General features: G+C 43.6%; 1 protein-coding gene across 2 annotated transcripts; it reads left to right on the top strand.

Moving 5' to 3' along the window:
- The first annotated feature begins 3,255 nt into the window (after positions 1-3,255).
- LOC115590981 (regulator of G-protein signaling 21-like) lies at positions 3,256-15,236 on the top strand. Of its 2 annotated transcripts, XM_030432501.1 has the most exons (6): positions 3,256-3,394; positions 4,005-4,074; positions 9,033-9,105; positions 9,368-9,429; positions 13,917-14,083; positions 14,375-15,236. In XM_030432501.1, coding segments are annotated over exons 3-6 (399 nt in total). In that variant the 5' UTR covers positions 3,256-3,394; positions 4,005-4,074; positions 9,033-9,103; the 3' UTR covers positions 14,543-15,236. The 2 variants fall into 2 exon arrangements, with proteins under 2 accessions (XP_030288361.1, XP_030288362.1); XM_030432502.1 differs by lacking the exon at positions 4,005-4,074 and having other exon boundaries at positions 3,261-3,394.
- The last annotated feature ends 11,458 nt before the right edge of the window (positions 15,237-26,694 follow it).

The raw sequence follows: 26,694 nt of genomic DNA, 5'->3' as shown, positions 1-26,694 counted from the left end.
ATGATGATCAAAAACAAGCTAATTGAGGAATACCTTGAATACTGAATGATGAAAGTAATTAATTGCAAAGATATAGAAAATAAAAACTCTGCCGGGTCACTTTTGACCCATGTTTTGCATCAAAGGGTTAAAGATAATGTTTTTTTTTTTTTTTTTTATCTGTGTGTGGAACCGATAAAAAAAAAGTAATTCAAGAGACAGTAAGGCTCATTTTTTTGAGTTTGGATTTACTGATTTTGACCACAACAAGGCTGCACCTCTACACAGAGGTGGTAAATGAAGGTGGTAAATAGACGCTAATTATAGATCCACGTTGTCATAAACATTCAAACCAGCAGTGTTAGTCGCATACTTGCGCTTCTGTATTTACGCTTGCAGTGAGGTGTAGTAATTATTCCGTAAACACCTTTCATTGTAAAAATATCAGCCGACTCAATTCTTTAACGTGTATTTCCTCAGTCAGTCCGCACTCCCTGGACTGCCCTGGACCGCAGCACAGAGGGCCGGACTGGACCGCACAAATCGATTATAGAAATCCAAGATTAAATCAAACAGCGTTAAAGAATGAATACTGTGCATATTTCACCAAGTACAGTTTTAGATTTCATGTAGCTGAGCACACTGGAGAGAGCTGCAGTCTCCACACACACTCTGCCTTCTCCAGTCAGCTCGTCTGGAACATCCTCACCACCTGCACATATGGATTGTATGATTTATCAAAGCCAGACAGCGACAGCTCTCACAGGATCGTTACACTCGTTCACTGTCGTCGCACTGCTAAAGGACGACGTGAATGGAAGAATATATAACGAGTGTTTTCTGACCTCCTGGGTCAACTGAGGTGATCCTTTCAGTTAGCCAGTTTGGTTAAACCTGCCAAATGTTTACGGCAATCATGCCGTGCAACAAATTCAACTGCTCCTCTCTCCACTTTTCATCAATTCATCGCCAATTGCTTTACACTTTGGATTGACCTTACGCTTTTCTGTTTCAACAGGAAACACATCACATCATTTCATACAATTTCATGGGACCTTTAATGAAATCACAAAAGGAGTTAATAATGATGGCTAACCCTGAGAAATAGCAGTGTGCAGCTAATACACATTCGGTCTCGTTTTTCATCAGGTAGTCAAATGAATGAAATGTGTTCATGGTCTTTTGTTTCCTCGAGCAGCGTGCCTAGAATTCTGCGGGGTTCTTTTCACCTCTCAATAGAGCCTCGGGTCGTTCCTAATTATCAGATTCAAGAAGCATGTTCTTTGTATTCCCTGTAAGAGTGCCACTTATATTTAAAGTAAGAGTACAGGCTGAAAAGAAGAGCTTTGTTCAGGAACACCAATTATACAAGTCTGAGTCAAGACTTAGCTCAAAAGGTCTGAAGCCTGATGTTCACTTTAACTCGCTGGGACGTTTCCTGTATGGGATGATGCAAGTCCATGCTTAACAGTGGCATAAACATGAGCAATGGTTGATCTAGGGAAAACCAAAGTAATAAAGCCAATTTAAAAAAGAATCACGTTTTTGGCACAGAAAATGTCTAAACTAATGGATTCAAGTACAACATGCCACCAAAAGACAGAGATACAATTCTCTGCCACCGGCAACTGGTTTTTATTTGAACATTCTGTTAGTGCTAGCAACCATCACGGCACGTTCTAAAGACATGACATTGTAACATCCACCATTTTGTCAGCTCTGTGTCCAAACAAATATCAACTACTCCCCAAATGCTTCATCTGTCATCTGTCCATGCACTTTGTGTGTGTGTTCTTTTGTGCTTGTGGTCTTGTAGAGTTCCTCTATGACCAGCAAGCTGTTAACCCAACTTGCCATCAAGTCATACTAGCCGCCTGGAATGCGTTACCAAGGCAACCTTCAAGTACCTGAAGTGAAATGTGTGTGTTCCTCTTTTTACCTTGTGAACTCCAAGAACTCACTGTAACTGTGTTGTGCTTCCTCTGTGGTCTTAATGTTGATCGTTCACTGAAGATTCATCGTTTCTTTGCTCTCTTATTTTCTTCTTTGACCCGGTTTCCCTGAAGTTTTGCTATTGATCCAACATTGGATTTGTCGCACAGCACTGTTTTCATGAGTTAATATCATTAATCAGCACAGTTGGCAGGATAAAATGATTGCAGTTTACATTTTTTCTGCAAACCACACATACATAGTGGACATTTGTACAAAACATGTTCACGTGAACTGATTTTCACATTGGGTGGCAGGTGGCAGAGACAGTGGTGGAGTTACAGCCCGTAAAGCCAATGACAGCGGTTTAAAACCTGCATTTAAACATTTTCAAGTTTGAAACCACTGGCTATTTTTACAGAGACCTCGGGACAGTTTCCAGCTGTATTTGTGGGCGACAAAAGACAGAGGAAGATATTTTTGATGAGAAGCTGGAGCTTCTCTCGCCGCGTTTGTGGCAAACCGAGCATGATGTGTTTTCTAACCCTGACCAAGCCCCCAATAGGATCGCCAGGCTTTGAAGCCGACTTTCGTAGTGGTCACACCAGGTGAATTTATCTTCACGTGATGCACCGGGGCATAAAGAGCGTCAGGACTCGCTTCACCATCATAATTAGAATCATCCGGCCCAGTCAAGATGAACCACAAGATAAAATCCTTTTATCTCTATCCAAGTTAACCAGGCGCTAAAACCAGAAGTAAGCCAGCTTGGTCGTACGGGAGATGTGCCACTGAGCAGCTTTCATACGAAACTTAACCTGAGTAGCAACATAAATAACCAATAAGGTTCAACTTATACGTGGTTTCCAGAAACATACATTGCCAACATATATTCTGGGGAGTGGGTTGCATTTATGATCACATCAGCAACCTGCAGGTTTATTATGGCTCTTCAAAGGTGCACTATTGTTGCTTATACAACTGATCATACGAGCTCACTGTCAATTAAGCACACTCTGCACATCCCCAAAGTCATGCATGACTATCTTCAACTTTACAGCAGTGCTATGTGTGCAGTGTGATTCAGAGCCGCTGCTTCCTGTCTCCTTCTTTGCATTGTAAACTAATGATTTGCTTAAAGCGATAAGGTTTGGAAGCAGGTTTGGTTCAAAAGCTACACTCTTCTTAACCACAGACAGCAACAAATTAAGCGCTCGACTGCCAAAACGCTGAGGTGAAATGGGTTTTTGTGGGAGGGAGCTTCAGCTTCTAAAGTAGAGAGTGAAAACCGACATTTCTGTAAACACGGGGCCTGTTTGTGCCACAGCCCAACATGCACGGGCTTGTACCTGTAGGGTTTGTCAGGTAGGAGTGAAGACGCCTGAGCAGCTAACGTTCAGAGGGTGTTGTGCACTTTTTAACTCAACAGCTTGCAGTTAGGAAGCATACCTCAGCCCTTTTTTGGCAACAGAAGACACATGTTGTAAGTATGAGCTCCGCACTTACTTTAAGCTTCAAGACTTTGGACAAACTAGCTGTCCTGATTTGAGGACTCTGATGCCACTGCTGTTGAACACTGTGAATGCTTTGCTTCCCATCCGCTCTGCCTTGTTCTTCGGTAATGACCGACTCCCTCTGATCTCGCCCCGCCAAAAAGCATGTTGCTAAAATAAAACTGGGATGTGTTTAGCGGATGGCTCCCTCTTGTCTGCGAGAGCGTGAGCAAGTGTATCTGATGGGGCTCCTGTGATCTCTGCAGTTTTTATTGGAAGTTTCTCCCTCTGTGTCTCTCTGCGCGTCTCGGTTCGCCTCCAGCTGTCTTCCCTTTTCCTTCCTTTCCTCCCTGAGAAAACATGAAAAAGGTCCAAAGCCGAGCGAGAATTCTTTTTCGCTGAATGTGCTCTGTGATGAAATCCGAAAATTGAATGGCTGCATTAGGATGTAGCCGTTCCTCTGAAGCCTTGTCACTTCAGAGGGACTTTCTGATAAAGCATCAGTTCAAAGCTGCACTGTTGAAGCTGTCATCACTTTCTTTAAATGCAACTTTGTCAGATTGACTGCTTTTAACCAAATCGTTTTTTTTTCTTATCAAGAGGGACATCGAGTTCAGAGGTCCGGTTCTCTGGCTTTTAACAATACCCAAGCTGAGGGGGAGCAGAGCAGGTCAGAGTTCGTGCACCTCTTCATGTTTACGTCCCAACCCATGGCCACTCAGTGTCATGAGTACTCAGTGCTTGCTTGAACCATGCCCATCTTCAAACTCTGCCTTTAATTTTGGTCTCAGACCAATAAACGTATTCATGGATATAAAAAAAAAAAATCCAGTGGTGTGACTCGAACTACCGTAGACCGTTTGTTAGCCTCGTTAGCTTGTAATGACCCCTCCACCTCTTGCGGTGGATGCAGATGCAAATGTTTACTGCTAACATTACATCTTGGCAACTGAGTATTCACCCAGGCGACCGGGATTCATTTCCAAACAAAAATGACCTTTTCCTAAACCTATAGTTTCTAGTTTGAACCATCTTTGTGAGCATATCACAATATTAACCACTTAGAAAGGCTTTTCAGGAAGAGGGCTAAATGGCATCCTGTGCATCTAAAAGAGGCTTTAGTATTTGATAAACTGAGAGAGAACATGAACACAGTCACTGTATGTCTTACTGCTTTTTTTTTTTTTTTTATATCAGTCAAGGACATTCCAAACCACAGTGTCACAGACAAACTCCCAGCGAATGAACAAAATAATTAGTCAATGTCAATGTGATCCTGTGCACTAGGATCTGAAAGAGGAAAATAATCCCACATCTGTTGATAAGTTGATGGCTTGTGCTTCCAACGCGGCTCTCTAAAATCGGCAAAAATACTTTTTTATCACAAGCCATCATTTTTTACATGGAAAAAAAACACACACACACACACACACACACACACACAGCTCTAGTCAGTTCTTCAGTCCGTCAGTTGGACAGCTGTCACAGCAGAGCGAACTGTGTGACACTCAGTCAGCAGCGCTGGTTTGACGAGGCAGGCTGCTGGACTGTGCTGCCAGGTGTACTGGTGATGATGACTAGCTGGCAAGGTCAGCCCAGTGCTGCCGGCTCAATGACACGCCAGGAAGAAAAGGAAAAAAAAAAATGTGATCCCTGTGTCGTGAATTGTTCTGATTACCACTAACGACGCACGCTAACGGCTTGTGAATGTGTGTGTGGCTTTGACCGTGGCGTACCGAAGATAAGCAGCAGTTAAAAAAGCATGCAAAAATGTTAGCGCAACAGCAGCATTGCCCTCCTTGTTCACACGTTGTGCTCAGCTGCGCCCGCAGCCACCCCTCACTGCTGGGTTGGGCTTGGCGGTGAGAGAACTGCTGTAGTTTTTTTTATGATCGTGTGACTACAACAACACACTGATGGATTTACCTCCTCCGGGATGTAGAGTGGAGACTATATCACATATGGTATATAAGACAAGACAGAAAAGTGCAATCCTTAAGATTTCCTCCTCCATCCATGCAGTGTGTCTAAAATAGGTTTCAGCAAAATTCTGAGGAGGTGCTTCAAGTTTGAGATAAAAATGGCACATTTCTCTACATACAGAAGCTGCCGTCGCAGCCCGCCTAAACAACGCATATCTATATACGTCAGACATACTCTGTACGGGAGATTTTATCTCATACACACGTCAGATAATGCGAATAGCTTTTGCACACACTCTCTGCAGATGCTTTTTGTTGTTGTTTTTTTTTATTTATATGTTGCTCCACTTTCCTGCATGTACACTTGCCGTAATTCCCTGTATTACATCCACCGCTCTGACTTATTCTTATCCAGTTCTCTGCTGCTATAATGACCCACTTTCCCCACAGGGATCATTACATTTTCATCTAATTTAGGATTTGCGAAAAATAAATACACTAATGAGAAGAGGATGCTGCTGTTTCGGCTGTTGCCTGCCACGCTGACATAAATCGGACTCAGTGCAGACTAGTTACAATTAAATTGGCAAAAACGGCATTTAACTGAACCGAGCTGCTGTAACGATTCCCACAGAGTGTTCTGATAACCCAATCGTATGAAACAGTCGAGGTAGACCAGGTACTGGATGATCTATATGTAAGGACTTTAACCCTGTTTTCAATTATGCCACCTTCCACTTCTGCACTTTTTACACCACTAAGTTTATTTTAGAGCCATGGTTACTTCTTTGCATATTTTATGATCATCTTGTAAAATATGACGTTTTGTTAGAAATAGGGCAAAATATGAGATCCACACACACTCACAACCCAATCGCCAGAATAAATGTTTCAAAAGTTATTTTTGTAAAACAAGGTAACAAGGTTTTAAAAAAAAAGAGAAAAAAAACACGTTTTGAAAAAATTAAATGTTTTTTTCCCCCTGGGTTTTATAAGTTCAAAAATGTTTGAACCTTTGAATTTTTTTAAACAAACAACAATTTTTCCGGGGAATTTTTTCAAGTGATGAGTAAGGCTCATGTTGTGTTTGTTTATGTAATACTCATTTTGACCACAAGAGGCTGAAGTACTAAGATTAAACTGTCATGACTGTCATGTCTTTCTTTTGGCGAGGAATATGTCACACTTGGCACTATTCTGCCATTAGTGTCACTGGTAGAATACTGTGTATTATCCGCCTTCTCATCAATGGGTGTCTACAATGAATAGTAAATCACCACAAACAAGAGGAAGATGAAGAAGATGCATATTTCTGCACAGAAAACCAGTTGCATGTGATGTGGAGGTCAGAAAACACTTGTTATATATTCTTCTCTGCATGTTGTCCTTTAGCAGTGTGAGGACAGTGAAAGAGTAGGCACTTTTCAGACAGAGTTGCTGCATTATCTCCAAAGCGGTGGTTTACCAATTCCCCACCATTGTTTGTTCACACAGAGCCAAGTATCTCCGGCATAAAGACAAACCGCTGTGTAATTCAGACAGGAAGCCCGCACTGCGGCTCCTAAAGAGGCGTGGCATTACACGTCATGGTGATGACGTCATGGTGGTCCCAGGTGTCCTCCTGTTAGGGCGTTTTCACACCTGCCTTGTTTAGTTCGGTTGAATCGAACCCTGGAGCGTTTACCCCCTTGGTGCACTTCGTTTGGGAAGGTGTGAACACATCAATCGCATTCGGGTGCGGACCAAAACAACAGGACCGAGACCTTGTTGAAGAGGTGGTTGCGGTCCGGTTCCAAACAAACTCTGGTACAGTTCGTTTGTGGTGAGAACATGATCCAAACTCGATCCAACCCAACTGCAGGAAGCATCAGTGCTTAACCCCGTATTTCCACTGGATACGTGTCCGCTGCGTTACGGCCAGATCAGGTGTTTTGCTCCGCCGTCCGGTAACCCCCGGTTGCGTTTTGAGTCGGACACGGTGCAGTACGGTAGGCAGCTGGCGTCGCGAGGCCAAGGAGTTCCCGCGATAATCACATTATCACTCGCGACCGCAGTTATAGGTCTGTGTCATAAATACAACAACACAAAGTGTTCCCGACCGAAGGATCAGAAGAAGAGCTTGTGTTTGTCTCTTTTTTGAGATTTGTGTGCTGGTGTAAACACGGAGTGTTTTATTTTGAAAAGTAACCGGATGTCAAATTGTTGTTGTTTCAGTGCTTGACTTCCTGTCTGCTCGGTGCTAAATTCAGCTGAATTGCTGCCTCGTTTTCGAAATTTAGACCAATTAGAGAGCAGTTTCCTCACGCATCACACATTTTGGTCCACCTGTAAATGCTGCTATGTGAACACAAACCAAACTCGAGGCAATATGCAACATTGTAACAAGTTGGTCCCTGATTCGGACCAGAGCAAACGAACTATAGGTGTGAAAACACCCATAATCTAAACATGTACCCGCTGACTGTTAATAATCACATTGATGCTGTTATAATGTGTTGTGGTTGAGGTCCTGACCCACCAAACATCCTGGAAAGTGACAAAGTTACGTTTTTTCGCTCTAAATTACATAATTACATAATCACTTGGTGAGTTAAAGTTTTTTGCCGGTGACAGGCTCTGTTTTTCCGGCAGAAATGTGACCAGGAGTCAGTAGGACAGACAGGAGGACAGACAGGAGGACAGACACCTCTCTGTGTACAGCTGTAGTATTTTTTTCCTCATACAAGTCGCCAAAGACATGGACAGTTACTACGTCACTTTTGTTTGGTCATGTAACGTTGCTTTGTGGGACATTTTCTTTATATAGTTGAGTGAAGGACCTGTGCAGTTATCAGACTGTCAGAGCGACACGCCCTCGATACGCGCAGCCAGCTTATCCATTCACACTGCGAAATTTCACCCATCGCCTCCTCCGAGACATTCACACAGAGGAGGAGGCGGAGAATTGGCGCAGGATCCTCGCATCCAAACGCCAGTGTGACTGAGTCTAGTGTAACGATTCTGTGAGAGCTGTCACTGTCCAGGCTTTGATAAATCATACGATCCATACGTGCAGGTGGTGAGGATATGCAAATACAGAAGTGCAAGTACGCGACTAACACTGCTGGTTTGAATGTCCATGACAACGTGGATCTATAATTGACGTTTGTCTGTATGAGCAGCACTTTTCATCAGCCCCTTAATGTGATTCATTGTGAATATTATTTATTTATTTATGTTGTTTATTTCGGGCATGTCAATTCATAAACATCACATTTCATCATTGTTCAAATAATACAATACACATGGCCGAAAGGGAAAAGCGGGAGAAGCCAAAGCTTATCAAGTCCTGCCCCCATTACCCACAGGATAAAATCTTCATCCTGATCTTTTCTTGTCTTTTGCATTTTACATTTTCTTTTTTTTTTTTTACCTAACAACTTCTTTTGTTATGACCTTTGATAACCTAAGTTATCTCACATTGTTGATACACATTATAACAACATCCTGCTATGTACAACTGGCATTGGCCTTGGACCATACAATTTTCTCAGGTTCAACTTATTGTTTGGGTACAGAATGGTATATGGTATATGGTATATTGGTATATTGAAATATGAATTAATTAAATATTGTCCTTTCGGCGAAACATGTGTATTCTTTATACTTTATAATGAAAACTTCTAACTGCCGATTCTGTGATCTATTTCCATGTGACTGTGGCCAGGAGGGAACCCACTTCCAGTCGACAGCACTGACTCTGATACCTGGTGTTCAGATAAGAGCCAATATCAGCTAATGTGAGTAGTCATTAATCTGTCCTCAGGTTGAAAGCCTGACACATTTAGGTGGCTGGCTGTACTTTTTAATTAATTTGTAATATGATTGATTTGGAAGAGTTAATAAAACGACATGTATCTAAAATCTGAACAGATAAAACATCATGTCCTCTGATGCAATGCGTAGATACAAATGTGGATTTTAAAATGAAGTAACGACACAGAGATACACCTCTGGCTCTCATTCAAAAGTTGTACGCTTTATGACATGTCTGCTCTGCAGGGCTCCTGTCCATGATGTTGTGGCATGGGGAGAGTCACTCGACCATCTTCTGGAGTGTAAAAGTAAGCTCACTTGGATTTACGCCTCTCACTTTTGTGAAAAAACGCTCCTCTCTCAATTCTCCGTCTTCTCTTTTCACCCTCGCAATTCTCTTGCCGCCCGGCGCCGCATATCATCTTGGATTGCCCTCGGGCTTCTTAGGAGGATCATGGATATATTCTCCCTTCAAGTTCGTCCAATCCATTCGGAGATATATTTAAGGAGGATGACACTGGCAGAGATAAGAGGCCCTAATCTGAGCTGCCAGCGTAGATAGGGTGATTCCAGCCCGCTATTATTCATTTATCAGGTCGGCATTGCTGATGGCTTTTCACCTATCACGTATCCCCGGTCTTCATTTGAAAATGACTGAAAGAGGGGCATCTCGATGTCTTTCCTCTCATTACTTTAGTGAAATGAATTCAGCTGATCTGCCACACTTCAGCCTGTTGTCTCCTACGTCGAGATTAACTCTCCTCCAGATGATACATTTTTGTCTTGCATCCCGGTTGCTTCATTTCTCTTTGAAGCGACGCAGTGACACAAATCTGTAAACAGTCGCAAAAAAAAAAAATCAATGGCCGTGCACGTGGCAGCTGCGATCTGATGCCGCTTTACGCGCCTTTACATCACCTGTGATTTTAAAGAGCTGACCGTGAAGTGACTGAAAGCTCAGATATGGGCCGAGAGTGATTCCTAGGCGGGAACAAGCGGCCTCTGGACGATATTTAGTCTCCTGTCAATTACTGTCAGAGCGCCAGCTGTGATTTATGTGAAGCAATTTGTGTGAATAACACTGGCGCTCACAGTTAGCTGTTTGTTTTCCGCTCCCAGAAGAAGTGCCAAGTATTCCACACCTGCATTAGAATCACAGCTCCGTGAATGCTCCCGTAACAAAGGTAATGGGTGTGGGGAGGAGATAACGGGAAACATAGGTGTGCGCAATTATATGATGCCGAGGCGGCTCGCACCGGGATGCAGGGCTTGGTTTTGAAGGTTTTGAAGTTAAAAGCGCCTCCAGACATCCACCACAATACCTGCCCGGCTTGCTGCACCGTCTCTTTGTTCACCGACTTCTTTGAGTTAACAAGGACTGTGCTGAGGAAGGGAGAATGTGAGTGAAAGATAACACAGAGGCTTAACCTTTAGCTAAGGCTCACTGCTCTTATGAGTTTATTCTTATATACCTTGTTTGTTTTTTGGGTTTTTTTTTTTTTTTTTAAATGGGCTGGTTAATTTAAACCCATTTTCAGCTGATATTATATCCCCGGGCCCATACACGTGTCGTGTTGTTTCCTGCTGTAGGAGGACAGTCAACAGTAAACAAGGTCCTCCTGTAACGAGCTCAAGGTCAGACATCAGCCGGTAAAAAGAAGTGGAGGCAAACCCTGAATGAGCTGCTGAGTGAGTTAGAAAAAAAAAAACTCTTGAGAGGATGTTCTCAGAACTCTTGGAGCTGGGAACAAAAGTGACCAACTTTTTTTGAGCTCATCTCATGATCTTCATCAGTATATGAAGCATGATGAAGGTAACTACATGTGGGCCTTTAGTAGAGTGTACAGCACACTCTGCACTGTGCAGTACAACTATACATAACTCACTTCTCATTTAGGTTTGCACTATCTGGTCAATTTTTCAATACCCATATTTATTTTTTGTAAATAGGCCGGTCACTATAATCAATAAATCAATTAATCGTACGATAAATTAAAATGAGCTCGGTAATTTTGCCGGCCTCGATAATTTCCATTTGCATGCTTGTTTGTTTTCCTCGTGTCTCTCAGCTGAACCCTCTTGTCAGTCACTCTCTGTCTCCGTGTGAGGAGGCGGGGCCCTGTACCTGGCATACCACAGAGTGCAGCATGAAAGCCCCGTGAGGAGTAGCAAGGCAGAGAAAACGCTAGTTGAGATTTGACGGAATAAAAACAAAGATGAAAACCAAATGACCGCGGTGAGCCACTTAACCTGGACGAGCCGGTACGTCGCATTTGTTGTAAAACAGTAGCAACTAAAAGCGGCAATACAACAAACATGCATCTACACCTAAAGCATAATGATCCGATGCAGTTTTCCCAGCTGGGAAAAACAAAACTACAACTAAAGCTACATTTGCATGCTTGTTCCAATTCCAATGTTGTCTCCGTCTTCCCGACAGTCCACAATCACTGGGGCGTTTAGTCGACGAACAAAATACAAACAGGACAGTGCAAAATGGTGTAGTTCGCTACATCACTGAAGAGATGCAGCCCTTTACAGAGTGAAAGACGACATACTAAAGGCTTAGGCTTATTGTTTTTGGTGTCGTGTAATTCAACTGCAGTTTTTGCAAACAGAGACCTCTTTAAGAGAGTCCTTTTTATTTATTGTTTCTGGTTGTTTTGTTTATTTATTTTGGATACTGAAAATGTCTTCGTCACATTTCAATTCCAATGTTAAATATTCTTTAGAAATAAAAGTGTATTGATCTTTGAAAGGGTCTACTAGCATTATTTTGACATTATCATTATATTAGTTGAAAAATGGTCTCAAAACAACAAAACTATTGTTTATCGCAATCATTTCTGGGACAGTTTATCATCCAGCAGAATTTGTTATCGTGACAGGCCTGTTTGTAAATTCCAATTCACTGCCTCTCTGTTTATAGTTACATGTTAATCGTGTACAATATTACGTTCATATGTACATACGAGTCTATTCTATTTCTTACCTTTTAATTATATTGTTTATATTTTAATATTATTATTGTTTCCAATTGGAATACTGCTGTCCTTTGAATGCCGTGGCAAACACATTTCCCCGTTTGTGGGTCAATAAAAGAAAAACTGATTCTGATTCTGATTATTTGATTAATTATCTGTCCCACAAAAAGTCATCTGAATTGTTAAAAAAAAATAAATAAATAAATCTAATCCAATAACATAGCCCGGTGTTTTCTTAATCTTTTATCCCAACACATCCTCGCACCCAAAAAACGAGATCGGCTGACTGCCAGTCACTCCCAAAACAACGTGAGTGTGCCGTCGCAGCTTGGTTAGGTTTTTTTTTGTAGTGCCTGAAACTTTTTGGTTAGATTTGGGAAAACAGTGTTTCACTGCAGATGAACAGAGGCGTCCCAGATGGAAGTCCTGTTCTTGCTTAACCCAAGTGTGGATTTTGTCACTGTTTATACTTGAACCGACTTCCTCCTTTGCCGCTGTAATACTTAGTGCAGCCACTAGGGGGTCACTTCCTAACAAGGAACGTAAACATGGGTTATCTTTATGTTCATTTTTCTGACGAGGAGGGCCTGAATATCTCGTTTGCACCAGGAAATATTTTATATCTGAGACACTGGGGGGTTTTTTGTCCTAGACCTGTTGTATGAGTCATCTGCAGATAGTTTCCATCAGATGTGAACTTGTGGGAGGACCCTGATGGATAGCAGGATACAGAAACTAGTCCAAACAAACATTCTGTTCACAGGATCGTCTCTGTGTCAGCTGTTTTTTGTAAATTCCGTGATTTTTATCGGCGTGTTTCAACACAGCAGTTTGTACAGTTCAGCTGTTGGCAGACGCTCCTCTCACTCGGACAGCTGCCTCGGGCTCTATATGCAGGTCTGTGTCCGGTATCAACCTCTGCTGCGCTTTACAGCGTGACATCCGCCACTGTAGGCTACGACATCATCCGGTCTCATTTCTGCATCGCCGTCACGTCACCCTGCTTTGCTTTAATCAGTCATTTTCAGCATCTAACTTCTACTCCACAACCATATTCATCTCTATCCCGCTCTGTAAAACACACCGTTGAAAGCTTTACTTTTGATTTTCTGAAGGCCATGACCACACGGCTTCTACAAACACAAACAGGGTGCTCAGGGAGATGGAGATCCAGAGGGACCCGATGAATTCCATTCAGACTTCCATAAGATCATTTTGCGAACGCCGCTGTTTATCTGCCAATTGTTTGTCAACTAGAAAAGCTGCCGTAGCCTTTGTTGGCCGGGACCGCTGTTTGCTCTGTCAGCTGACAATCACACGGTTTGCAGTCGCTGGCTGGCAGACTAAGCTCCGTTTAAAGAGTTTTTGCACCCCCATGTGAGGGCATGCTAATCGTGCACCACGGCAAGGAAATGGGGCAGATTCACTTTGTAAGACCTTCTTTGTCAATAAAAAACTGAGCAAATATCGCAGGAGAAAGTAAGAGAGTTTAAGAAGATGTAAAAAGGTTCCCCGCATGAGGCCCAATGTCACAAGATGATGATGTTTGGGACTCCTGGGCCTCCATAGATTTCACTTTTTACGCATGAAAGGAATTAAAAAAAAAAACACCCTGCTATACGTCTACCACCAGAGTGTTTGTAATAACCTAAAACATTTCGCAGGCTCGACATTCTGAAATTGGAAAAAAAAAAAAAAAGAGGATTATGGTGGACTAACCAGGTCCTTAAAAGCTGTGTCATTGAACCTCTCATGAGCGTTTGAAATGAAACTGTCCAGGTTTCAAAGTGTTTGCGTTCCCCTCTGTGCAGCCGGCCAGCTGGTGTTCGAGGACTTCTTGAGGACGGAGTACAGCGAGGAGAACCTGCTATTTTGGCTGGCCTGTGAGGACTACAAGAAGGCAGCCAGCGAGACGGAAAGGGCCGAGGCTGCCAAAAGGATCTACGCGGAGTTTGTCGAAGTCGACGCGCCCAGACAGGTACGGCTTTTGTAGAGCGAAAGTGAGAACTGTGCAGCTCTTAAATCCACCTCAATTGCTCATTGTCACGATCGCTCCTCCACAGTTGCACTCGCTTATTGTACCGAAATACAGCCTCCACCCTGCTTTTTCTCTGACGCTCATTTGTTCACAGTTTCTCTCTTTTGCTATTTGAACACGCAGTTAACTTTCTGAGGTATGATAATGTAAGAAGGCAAAAAAAATAAATAAATAATCTCCAAACAGAAAGAACTCATGAGTGAAATAGCGGTTGCTGTTTTCTGAACACAGATAAACATTGACTGTGTGACGAGAGGAGAAATCAGTGAAAATATCGCTCAGCCGGGGCCAAATTGCTTCGACAGGGCGCAGAGTCTGATATACGGTCTGATGGAAAACGACTGTTACCCTCGATTTCTGAAATCAGAAATCTACCAAGCTCTCCTGGAACAGCAATGAAAGCAACGCGAGGAGAAGAAGAAGAAGAAGAAGAAGAAGAAAAAAAAAACAGTTGCCGACGCCTTTCCGGATGATTGATTCTGCACTCTTCTTAGAATCTCAGTTTAAGACAGCGACAAAAAAAAAAAACAAAAAAAAAAAAAAAAAAAACCTGTCTGTCAGAGGAAGCAGAAGTGACGGGAGATACGGAGCTGCAGCTGTGGGTGCTGACAGGATCGAGGAGCCCCACATGATCTAAATTATATATTAAGCGGCTTTTGAAGTCAGTTTTGTTTTATCACACAAGGCGACCTGTAACTCATTAAGACATGGCATCGAGCTCTAAAGGGGTTTTTAAAGAAAGCAAGGGTACATTTTTTTATATAATTTGTGTAAAAATGAGTGTTAATGAATTTCTAACCGAGAAGGGCTTGTATCTCGTCTCAGGATATTGAACCTCCATATTTTCAGTGATGCTCCAGTGACCCTGACATCATTTTGTTCTGTTAAAATGCAACATGGTTGTGTTTTATGATTGATTCATCATTATATGTGATTAAACGTCATGTGTGCTAGGATAGAAAAATGTAGCGATCTACTAAGAACATGATTATGTTTGCTGGATACACAGTCACATGGAAACTGTAAAGCAGCTCACAGTCCCTGCTCTCAGATAAGTTATTATTGACAGTAAACGTGTTGAAATTGAAAAAAATCTCCAGTGTTGTTTGTTATTGTCCATAATGGTGAGTAACAAATGGTTGTGTGTGTGTGTATGCAAATGTGTTTCCACATGAACATGCAAATGTCCATGTGACAATAGAAAAATGGGGAAATACACAGACAAGTGATTCAATTCCAAATTGCTCCCCACAACCTCCCTCCACCACGTTCACAAAATCAACAGTCAGTGCATTTACATGACACTCAAGAAAACCGAATTACTGCGTTAGTCTGACAATGATCGGATTTTTAAGATGCATGTATACACCTTAGTCTGACTAAAATCGGACCGGATCGGATTTCTCATAGTCGAATTACACCACGTAGATTATTCGATTGAAAGTCGCATTAACTCCTGCATGTATACGTTTCCAGCGGATCGGATCGGATTTTGCGTTCTGCGCAGGCGCGAGATATTTCCCCGGGGCCGTGAGCCGGAAGTAGACGGACGGCGGCGGCGTCTTTCCTCCAAAATCACCGCAAGAAAGAGCGCCGTTGTGCATCTAGTTTGTGTAATTATCATGTACACCATATACAAAGTGTACAAAGATGAAGCTTCGTCTCGCTCATCGTACGCCATCTTTCTTGAATGCCGAGGCAGCTGGTGACGTAAAGAGGTCAGCCGGAGGTGGCCCCGTTAACACTAGTTGAAATGGGCACAGCGCCACCTAGCGTACCGGGGTATGACATGCTTTCGGCATTCGATCTTCTCACCGGCATGTAGACTAAGCTGTGCATGTAAATGCACTTAGTGTATAGAGACTATCTGGTACTTGTGGAGTTCAACATTGGTGGCCATAGTCACTGTTAATAGCAAAGACGTGTGCGTGGTCGACCCACCACATGGTCTGCAAACCAAACTGAGTTCCTTGTGCCAAGTGATGGAATGCAGCCACAGGACAAATACTCTCTTACTGTACTTGAGTAGATCTTTCGGGTATCTGTACTTTGTACTGTATTTGTTATTTTACTCCCTATGTTTTAGCACAAACATCTGTGCCCTCTGCTTCTTACTTTTTCTAAGCACGCCTCCTTCCCAACATCACAAGACTGATTTTAAACTCTCAGCGCAGCGGCAAACGTAGTGTGACGAAAAGGGCGTCAAAGAGGTAACAAGACAGAAACGCACAGGAGGAAATTCGAGGGAACTCGTATGGAGGAGGGAGAGGCGTGTTAGTGTCCCGTACCTGCAGAGAACCTGCAGCTCTCTGCCTGGATTTTCTTGTTCTCTCTGGCTATTTGACTTCCCGGGAATGAGACTCAGCAATCAGCTATCTTTGTGGTGCGTTTAGGAACAGCTGGGACAAATCCTCCTTGATTCTACCTTCAAGTTGAATAGTCTTTGAATGATTTTAATATGACGTGAGCTTCAGTTTAGCTTTGACCAGAAACGGCTGATAGAGCCTGTACTTCATTACTTTTAATTACGTAAAGAGGTTCAATCAGTACTTCTACTTTTACCAGTCTTTTTTTTTTTTTTTTTTTACACAAGTATCTGTACTTCCACATGAGCAAAGAATGTGTGTACTTTTGCCACCTCTGCCTGTTTGCAGACTACAGCTCCACATTAAGTACCCTCTGTCACTGATTTGTGCACAGTGCAGTAGGATTGAGGACGCAGACAGGAAGGCAGAACAGGTTTTTTTGTTATTTTTTTACCATTTAAAAAAAAAAAAAAAAAAGGCATGATTAAAACATTGTTTTGATTAACATCCGTATAGTCGGGCAGGAGAAGGCGGCCCGACAAGTAAACAAGTTCAGGCGGGTAAGGCAGGTGGGTCAAAACGCAGGCAGCAGGTATCAAGCAGAGGAATCGAGAACAGGGGAACTGGTACAGATGGCTGGAAAACAAGTACACAACGTGACAAACTAGTGAAGGGAAAGAGCCGGTGAGCTGCTTTCATACTGTACACTGAATGACTGCTGAGATAATGAGAGTCAGGTGGGTGAACAGGTGGGGACTATTTGAGAATGTGAACAGGTGGGCGCTGGAGCCGAGTGCCCCGGATCGATGGGAAAGTCTGAGGGCATCTGGTGGACAGGTGGTGAATGGCAAGTCTGGGAAAGGTCCTCCGAAATGCAGCGCTGGCCTGGGGGAAGTGAGAAGTTGCTGGAGGCAGGAAGAGAGGGGGAGGGGAGGGGAGGGGAGGGGACCGGGAAAAAATAAGAAAACAACTGAGGCAGCAGGCGTGACACAATCATTGGGGGAATATTGCACAACAAACTGTCTGCCGAACCGGATCTCCTCACAGGGAGGGGAGACATTTATACAGGGGGGCTGTCCCTTTAGAGAAGTAACGACAGCTTGTGAGCTTCAGCCTGCCATTCAAACTATGTGAACAGATTAACAAGTGATCAGAGAGCGCCAACCACCGCCAAGCTCACAAAATCGGGCAAATGACGTTCTGAGTTTATAATTTGCATCAGAAAACCTGCATCAGACGTGACGACGGATGTTGACCGTGCAACATTTCCGCTGAGTCAGATTCATGCTGGGATGCGGGAATGAATACCAGCAGTCTGAGGGGTCACACAGTAATAACAGAGACAGCTGACTGAACGAGGGTGAGACAGGACCCCATCAGAACCAGAAGAATGTACCGTTCCTTTAACACACACCACCCTATTTTCACACCCTGTCGTTCCCTCCTTGTCCAGCAGGTGTCTCCAGCGAGCTCCCTCCTATATCACACCTGCACACCTGCTGGCCTTTCTCTCATTAGCTTGGCGCAGATGTACATGCCAGCCCTCTAGTTTCAGTGCTCGCGTTATTAACGATGGCTCAGTTCTATTCATGTGTCCCTGTAACGCCATGACAGTGAGCCAGAATGTATCATATCAGTGCCTTGAAACTGAGCCAACTAAATACAATTCAGTATTCAGTATATCACAAGCGCAACCATGCATCCAGGGTCTGAATAACGTCTCTTCAAATCAATTTATGTTCCTTCAGATGAGCTATATGGAGGCAGTCCCCTTCGACTCCTTCAGCTGATACTGACTGAATTTTCAGTTTTGGTTAAACTGTTCCTTTAAGAGATATATGGGTTTTAAAGTAGCACTGTGTAGTTTTGGAGAAGAAATTCTACATTTACAATATTAATGAGGTAATAGCAGAAACACAGAAATATATATGTTTTCTATTAACTGAATTAATAAGCTATTCTCTGAAAAAAATAACGTCCCAGAAGACTGTTAGATGCTAGAAAAGGTGGCAGGGTCCGCCACGCATAAACAAAGTAAAACAGTATGAAACTGCGTTGTTTAAACTGTTCGTTTAATTCAGTTTATTCACTCACAAAAACAAAGAAATGTGTTTAGTTTTTAGTGGCATAAGAAGATCAGTCAATGAAGATCTGTCTCTTCTGATTAAAATGTCTCCCCCAAAACTTCAAAGTGCACCTTTAACTACGTGAACAGAGAAAAAATGGAAAGCTGCGCACTGCAGCCACATCAAAGATGTAATGCTGAAATACTGGGATAAGATTGAGAGTGTTAAGAGCCACTTAAAAAAATATAATACTACGCTAAGGTGCTCTTTGATGTTATTGATTATGCTGTTAAACTCTCTTCTAATCACTGAAGCACTGCCTGCTATGCAGAGTAAGCTCTGATGATATTCAGAGGATAACACTACAGGGGCTGTTTTCATTTGAAATTTCCAAAGATGTTCTTGTCGGGAGGAACTCAAGACTTTCGCTAATCAGCGTCTGCATCGTATTTCCAGATCTGTGAGGGTCTCGCTGATAATGTAGACATCCCATCTGTGTCCCCAACAACTCTGGAGAATCTGTTATCCAGTTTGGGCGGCTCACAAAAGTGCTGGCGGAATGAAGTAAACAAAGTTTATCTGAGCAGCATTTACAGATAAATGTTGACATCATCCTTATACAGTCGAACTTCCTGTTGTTTCAGCAGTTGACGAACAACTCTGTGTTTCTTAAAGTCATTTTCGAGTTTGATGCCTTCAGGCTTTGGACACGCGGGGAATATGATTTACCCGACGGTTTCAAGTAATACTTCATGACAGCACGCTTATTGGCCTTCTAAGATGAGAAACCACTCTTGTCTTCCCCTGAACTAAGCAGCCAGAAGCAGGTTGGATTATCTTAACATGAAAGGTGCTTTTCGTTATGTTAACGTGTCTCCTCACTTCCCTCGCTTGAATCTCTCCCTTGCATCTTCGCTCCTCGCAGCGAAAATGTGAGGGAGGGTTGAGAGGAAACAACCCGTCCGTCTTTGTCTCCTCCAGGTGCATATAAAGTATTTCGAAGATCCTCCATGACGGCAGAAGGGGAATTCTGGGTCATGGTGGGAGAGAGGACGTGAGGAAGCATAGGTTAGCATAACAAAAAGCACCAAGCGCCGTATAATAGATCTCACTGCGTTTCTTGGCGAGACACGGCCTATTGAACTACACTGGATTGGGGAGCCTCTCAATAGAGTTCTCAACGGGTCGGCCCGGCCCGACAAACCCGACCGGACCCGCAGGTTCGGGTCGGGTTTGGGCCGAAAAAATACGCAAATGAGCCGGGGGGGGGGGGGTCGGGCTTCGGGCTTCCTTTTTTTATAAAACACATTTCATAAAACACATTTCTTGCAGGTTGTAAATTATATATTGTTTGTTGTGAGTCATCGCTGTTCACGTGTGGTGAAGAGTAAGTCTGGCTGCCTGCTTCATGGGGAGGGGCAGACGCAGACCTGGCGCCGCTGTGTAAAGTTACGATAACAAGTGTATGAGGAAAACAATGCAGGCACGCGGGGGGGTCGGGTTCGGGCCGGGTTCAGGCAGACAATTCATACTGGTGTGTCGGGCTGCGTCGGGTTCGGGCTTAAAAACCCGTGGGCCGGGTCGGGTCGGGTTGTAATTTTCAGGCCCGTTGAGAACTCTACCTCTCGATAGTTCCCAGACGTTAGCCACAAATTACTAGCAGCCCCCTACTGTAAATCGATCTATCAATCGATTAATCCTGTGTCAACTATGAACTGCCAAACATCGTGCTTCTGTCTCTCTCTGTTCATGCATTTAAACTGCCCGCTCAGAACTCGGAAGTCTCCGTGAATCACATGACGATCTGCTATTTGAACTACGGCTGTTGCGACTGTCTCTACTCAAGGGCCCCGGTTCTGCTTTGGGTAAGAATATCAGGGTAAGCCAGCCAGAGGCGGAGTGGGGCAGGGTCCATAAGGTGAGTAAACAGCTAGCCTTGCTCTCACAAAGATAGCAAAGGCTGTTCGAGATAAAGTGCGCTAAATAAGGTTTTATTTGTTTTAAATCAAATGTAAGATGACATTGGGTTTAGACTGCAGGAAATGTATTACTGATTACTGTTTTGTGGCTCTTGTCCTCCTTGTCGGAGTCAGGCTAGTTGTTTCCAGACTTCATGGTTAGCTAAACTTACCACCTGAGGACTGTAGCTTCATACTTTACGCCTCATTTCCAGGTTGACCTCCGTTATCCCCAATGAGTACATTGAAAAATGTTGACTCTTGTAGCAGATTTCCGACAGACCACGGGCACTGTGTGCCTCGGGAAGTTAGAAAATGAGCTAGCTTATTAGAAAAGGTCACAAAACTTGCCGAGCACCTGTCAAACCTGCCTCCTCAATTATTTGTTGCCATGCACCATTGGTCTTGGGTTTGTCCCATTAGCTCCATGTGCATATTGAAACAGAAAATAAATGCGTCTCCTAAATCCATCTCCTGGCGTTGAACACCAAGGCCGTACATCTGCAAGCTCAGACAAATACAGTTTTTTGAAACGAGGCACTGACATCATTCTTAAGCAGACGCTCTCCTCTTCCACAGACATCCACCACCTGTTGTTTCCATGACAGCACTGATTAGCAATCATCATCCAGCCCGCGTTCTTTCCACTTCCTACGAGCTCCACTGTAGGCACTAAAAAAAGAACATCTCAAACCAAAGGACTATTGTAGCGGAACTACGCCGACATGTTATTGTGACTGAGCTGAAGCCAAAATATCTGGTTTGATACCCCACGGAAAACTCAAAAAAACAGTGGCATCGTGTGAAATTTACATTAAAAAAAAACCTCCCCGACAGCTGGAGGCGATGTGGGAATTAAGACTTTTTACGTATTCTGTGCCAGTGCGTTGGGAGAAAAAAAAAAATATATTCATGCAGTTATTTCTCTTTCAGGGGAAATATAACAATGTTGACATGTTTCTCCTGGCAACACATCTCACTGTGTACTTTGAACAATTATGCCGCCGTCTTATTGCCAAAGACAAAGCAAACGTTTCCTCTTCAGATAGAAACATGAGGTCATGACATTTCTTGGCGATGTGTCGATGTGCAGTTGTTGACTTTGCGTGGGTTTGCATGTTTCTTCCATGCGCGGCACCTTTCGCGGACCTTACACAGAGAGTCTGCGCGTGAGAGTGGTCTGCACAGAACCACCACCCGCCGGTCTGATTGGAGGTCCAGCTTTATCTGATTGTATTTCTGGCCCTGCTGGAATTCAGCATGGGCTTAACACTCAGGAGAGAGATGGGATAGGATAGGAGGGGTTCGGCGGGGGAAGGTCAGGAAGTGGGATGGAAAGAAATAAGGAATCTGTAATTAGAAAAAAAAGGAGTGCAGGGGCCGGATAGAGAGAACCAGAGAGAGGGAGGGAGGGAGGGAGGGGACGAATAAAAGCAAAGTAGTAGGAGCGGGCAGAAGAAGGGAAGGAAGGAGGCGGTAATGAGAAAAAGAAGGCTTTTAAAGAGCACGGACGACGAGAAGGATGGGAGGCGAGGGTGTGAGGAGAGGCAGAAAGGAAGAGAAGAAAGGAGAGGACAGGGGGACGGAGCAGCGAGCGGTCGAGGGAAGAAGCACAGCAAGACGGGGGGAAGGGGACAGGAAAGATGGATGGACAGAGGGCAGCGAGGGAGGGCGCGGAGGCAGCCGAGCCCCAGCAGGTCAACCTGATGTGAGCAGCAGAGGCTGAGATAATGCCCCAGGACTTTGGGCTCGGGGAGACGAGGGTGGCAGAGTTCTCGGCGGGTGAGAGATAAGGCAACCATGTCTCTGCTGACTGCCACAGACTGTTCTTTCTTCTCGACTGGGGAGAAGGAAACTTTACACTGTCTCCATGCAGAAACTGCCAAAGATTAACTCCTCCTGTGGCAGACTTCCACTGCTTTAATACTTCGAGGAGGAGTGATGAAAGGGTGTTTTTTTTTTTTGTTGTTTTTTTTTTTCCCTTCCACAATCTAAGGACCCAACGGTGTTTTTCTTTTCCGGCTTCCTCCCAGCCGTGCGCTGTGAATGTTGCTGTGTGTCAGACACAAAGAGAGACCCTGCAGCGCTGCAGGATCATTCCGTGATAAATATTTCACATCTTTTTCATTATTTAAGTCAAAGCTTTACCCCGAAAAAATATGTTAAGCCTGCGCATTGATTCTCACACCGGATTTCGACGTCTTTCTCACAGCGGGGTCGAACCAAAATGTACTGAATACCTTTTTATCGTATTCATGAGTGAAATAAAGCTACCCTGTGTTGTCTTGACTACAGCATCGCTATGGAGCAATGTTTGCACGGTTTAGTCCAACATTAAGTTTTAACTTCACATTCGCACAATGACGCATACGCGCGCCGCCTGATAAACATTCGTGCTGCGGGTTTCATGTTATTCTAATGATCAGCAGCTGGCGGTGTTAAATAATCATTTCCATTTGACGGGTGATTATCTCCTCTCCCTCACGCAGGCGGGAATCAAAGTGAAGTTTTGCAGTACACAAAACAGGTCTGGAGCTTTGCAGCGTCTTTCTGAAGAACTAACTAAAACAACTAAACAAGAACGAAACAGGGCTGTTAATGTTTGTCCGGCGTATTCCGGGATCCCACACTGATTTGAAATTCGCTGCTAATAAAAGTGCATGCAACGCAGGGCTGAAATGCATACATCAAAAATGCATAATGTCTTATTAGGAAAGAAACACAACAGCGTGTGGGAGCAGGAGCAAATGACATAAAATATTCATAATTACATTTTCACAAGCGTTTGATGATCTGATCTACTAATCGTCGCGTTTTTGTTTCCTTGGAATGAGCCTTTTATATCTACCGAGGGAGCAGAGTCCGTCATGTTGCACTGCCATGTCTCTACAGTAGCCCAGAATGGACAAACCACTGGCCACTATAGGGGACAGTCAGACGAGTGGGGTGCTCAGTTGTTCACCGCTAGATGTCTCTAAATCCCAAACACTGGAGCTTTAGGGACATAAAACATGAGTTTTTGAGAGAAATTACTCAAATGAAGAGAATTTTACTTTATTTGAGTAGCACCTTTTAACCCACGTAAGCTTATTTGTCGTGTGTATTTGTCAAGATTTGCTGTTTTTAACTGCTTTATATCATGAACAGTAGGTGTTTGACCAGTAGTTTAACACAAGCAGCAATCTAAAGACATCATCATCATTCTTCACTGTACTTTACCAGTCAACAGTGACAACACGTAGAGCCGTAAAGCTGTCAAGTATCTTCAGTCGGACGTTTTACAAACTGAGTTTCAGCTGTCTGAGGAAACAAACCCTGTCACTGGACGTGTGATTTGACTTATCGTGATCATTTCATTGATCGTTCTCACACTGAGCCTGTATTACCCCTCGATCACTCCATACTGTGCATGATCTTTATAAATCAGTGAGCACACATGGCCACTAGATGGAGACAGATGCCTGGTCTTATTGGAGGCACTGTTACAGCCTCATTTGGAAAAACCATAAGTGCACAGGAGGCTCAGCGACAGATGTTTAGTCTCAAAGTGTAGAATGACACTGCTGTCGGGAACCGTGTTCTTCAGGCTCAGCACCGCATTTTTGCACTTGGTTTCAAACTTTGGCATCTTCGGATCTACATCTTATGAACATGCACACGAATCGCAGTAATTATGGCCTAATTATTGAGCAAATTATGCAGACTTTGAATTAGTTGTAGAACACTGCAGGAGCTGACGTTTGTCAGAGCCCTTCGTTCATATTTGTTCTGCTTCTTGATGGTTGAATGAGCACGGGGGGGGGGAAGAGAAGCGTCATCCTTTAACACAATGCACTGACCGCATTTTCCTGTTTTTGATAGAGTGATAAAGATTCCTGCTGACAAACAGACCAGTCAGACAGTCCACGACTTAAAAGTGTGACGCTCGAGTCAGGGACTTCTGTCTGAGGACAGTGGACAGCATTAATAGGAACCTGTCAGTCCGACTTCCCCTGAATCTGCCCCAGCTTCACGTCCCTCAGCTACCGAAAGCTGTTTCACTTCCACACAGGCTTCTGGTGAAACACTTGCGACACCGATTCCCCCCCCCCCCCCCCCCCCCCCCCCCACACACACACACACACACACACACACAGCCTGTCAAACGGCGGCGCGTCTCTGCCATCGCAACAATGGATGACAAATCCGAGGGGCAGCGTGCCAGGAGAGTCACTCTGGAGAAAAGACGTGAAAACATGTCCAGAGCTGATGATGATTACGTCTTTGAGGACAGGGAACAGCTGATACACTCTGATGTTCAAGAGTTTCAGCTTTTTGAATATCTGCTCACTTTAGTACAGTGGTGGCTTGTGTCAGGTTCATTTTATTGCACTCAGTACTGTACTTATTTGAGACACATGCTTTTCTTCTGCCTTTCTATTTCATGCCACTTCACTACAATTGCCTATTATTTTGATAATTGTCCATAAAGTCATTTTGAATACAAAGATGTCAAAAATGTCTCTTCTCAAATTTGAGGATTTTCTGTTTTTTATTTTTCTTTATATCATCATTATTATTATTTAATAACTTTGACATGGTTTAACAAATAAAGGGCTCTGGTTAATATGACAGCATTTCTCATTGTTTTCGAACACATTCTAATAGCTCACTGGCTGAATAGGGTCGATTGCCATTGACTCCAAAACTAATAAATTACGTAAAAAAAACAAAATAAAAAAAAACCATGGCTGTGCAGACAGGCGTACATAGAGTATCCTTACAGTTTGGTTTGGTTTAGGCAAGAAAACGAGTTGGTTTAGGGTTGGGGAAACATCTTGACTTGGCTTAAAATAACTACGTCACTTATGTAAATTAAATAATAATGTAGGTGATGTAACTTGACTAACTTAGCGAGTTAAAATAACCCACTGTCGACCTATACGTCATTTATCTGATGGTGCTATTTTAACAAATCAAAACTGCAGTTGATGGAGGACGTACAACGTCAGCAGATTAGCGACAGTAATCATTTGTTGCTATGCAAAGCAGCTCTAAATGAGCTCCACCTCAACCTTTAGCAGGACGTCGATCAGAAAAAACATCCAGACAGGACGACTGTGGAAACAGCACACGCTATGTTTCTTGTTAGGAAGCGACCTCTTGCTACGTATGTAACTTACATTACATATTACAGTACTTATTTCAACACAAAACACTAAACTTAACCAAACACCTAACCAGTCTGTCAGTCAGCCTTTGTTCAGGTTCAAAGACCTGTCGGCTTTTACATTATTAGCTATTAGCAGAACGGTCACAGGAGACATTTTGCAGCATTGGGTATTTTCCTGATTACACATACTTTTACTTCTATTTTCACAGGCGGACTTTTCGCATTAACCTGCTTGAGATGCACTTTCCGTCTGGTTTTGGCTCGGCTGCTTTATGTTGTCACGCAACGGTCACCACAAACGGGGAAAAAACAAAAGCATATGAAATGTCTGGACTCGGGCCGCCATCACACCCAGACTCTACACCACTAAACTGTCGGCCGGATCACAGCGACATGAACACAGTCCCGCGGAGTGTATTCATGAGCGGTGACCTTCAGCGATCCCAAACCGTTTGACAGCGAAATACATCATAATTGTTACGCGGCCATCCCTCATCAGATCTCTCATCTGTGACAAACGAAAACCTAAACAAGGACTTCCTTTGGCATATGATTCATCAGATCGTATGACATTTTCCTGCCAGATGCTTGTTTTCATCATAACGTTTGATGTGATGTGGGTTTGGGGAAGCTGCACTCGAATAAAAGTACAGAATTTGTCAGAGCTCGGAAGAAACAAAATTCCTCTCTGTACATTTTAGTGGAAAAGTGATGCCTCGGTGTAGAAAAGGGTACTGGGAGTCCTCGCCTCCTCCCCGTCAGCTGCACTCAACTTGCGCTTGTCACTCATGTGGATGAGCTGTCCTGACTTTGCCCCAGGGTGATGGAAAAGCTCATTTCAGACACTGGAGGGGTTCAGGCATGACCACACGAGTTCAGACAGACACACGCTAGTTACTGTCAATTAGTATTCCCCCTCAAACCTCAGCGAGATCAACGGCGCTCTTACTGCAACTGCAGCAGTTTAACGCGCGACCCTGAGATCGATGATGTGTCGAGCATTTAAATCACTCCGGGGACCAGATATGTCCCGGCTCATTTGTATTCACCCGCTTCGTGGAAACTATGA

Source organism: Sparus aurata, chromosome 11 (assembly GCF_900880675.1).
Source record: "Sparus aurata chromosome 11, fSpaAur1.1, whole genome shotgun sequence".
Lineage (NCBI taxonomy): Eukaryota > Metazoa > Chordata > Actinopteri > Spariformes > Sparidae > Sparus > Sparus aurata.
This window is presented reverse-complemented; position numbering and strand designations above follow the sequence as displayed.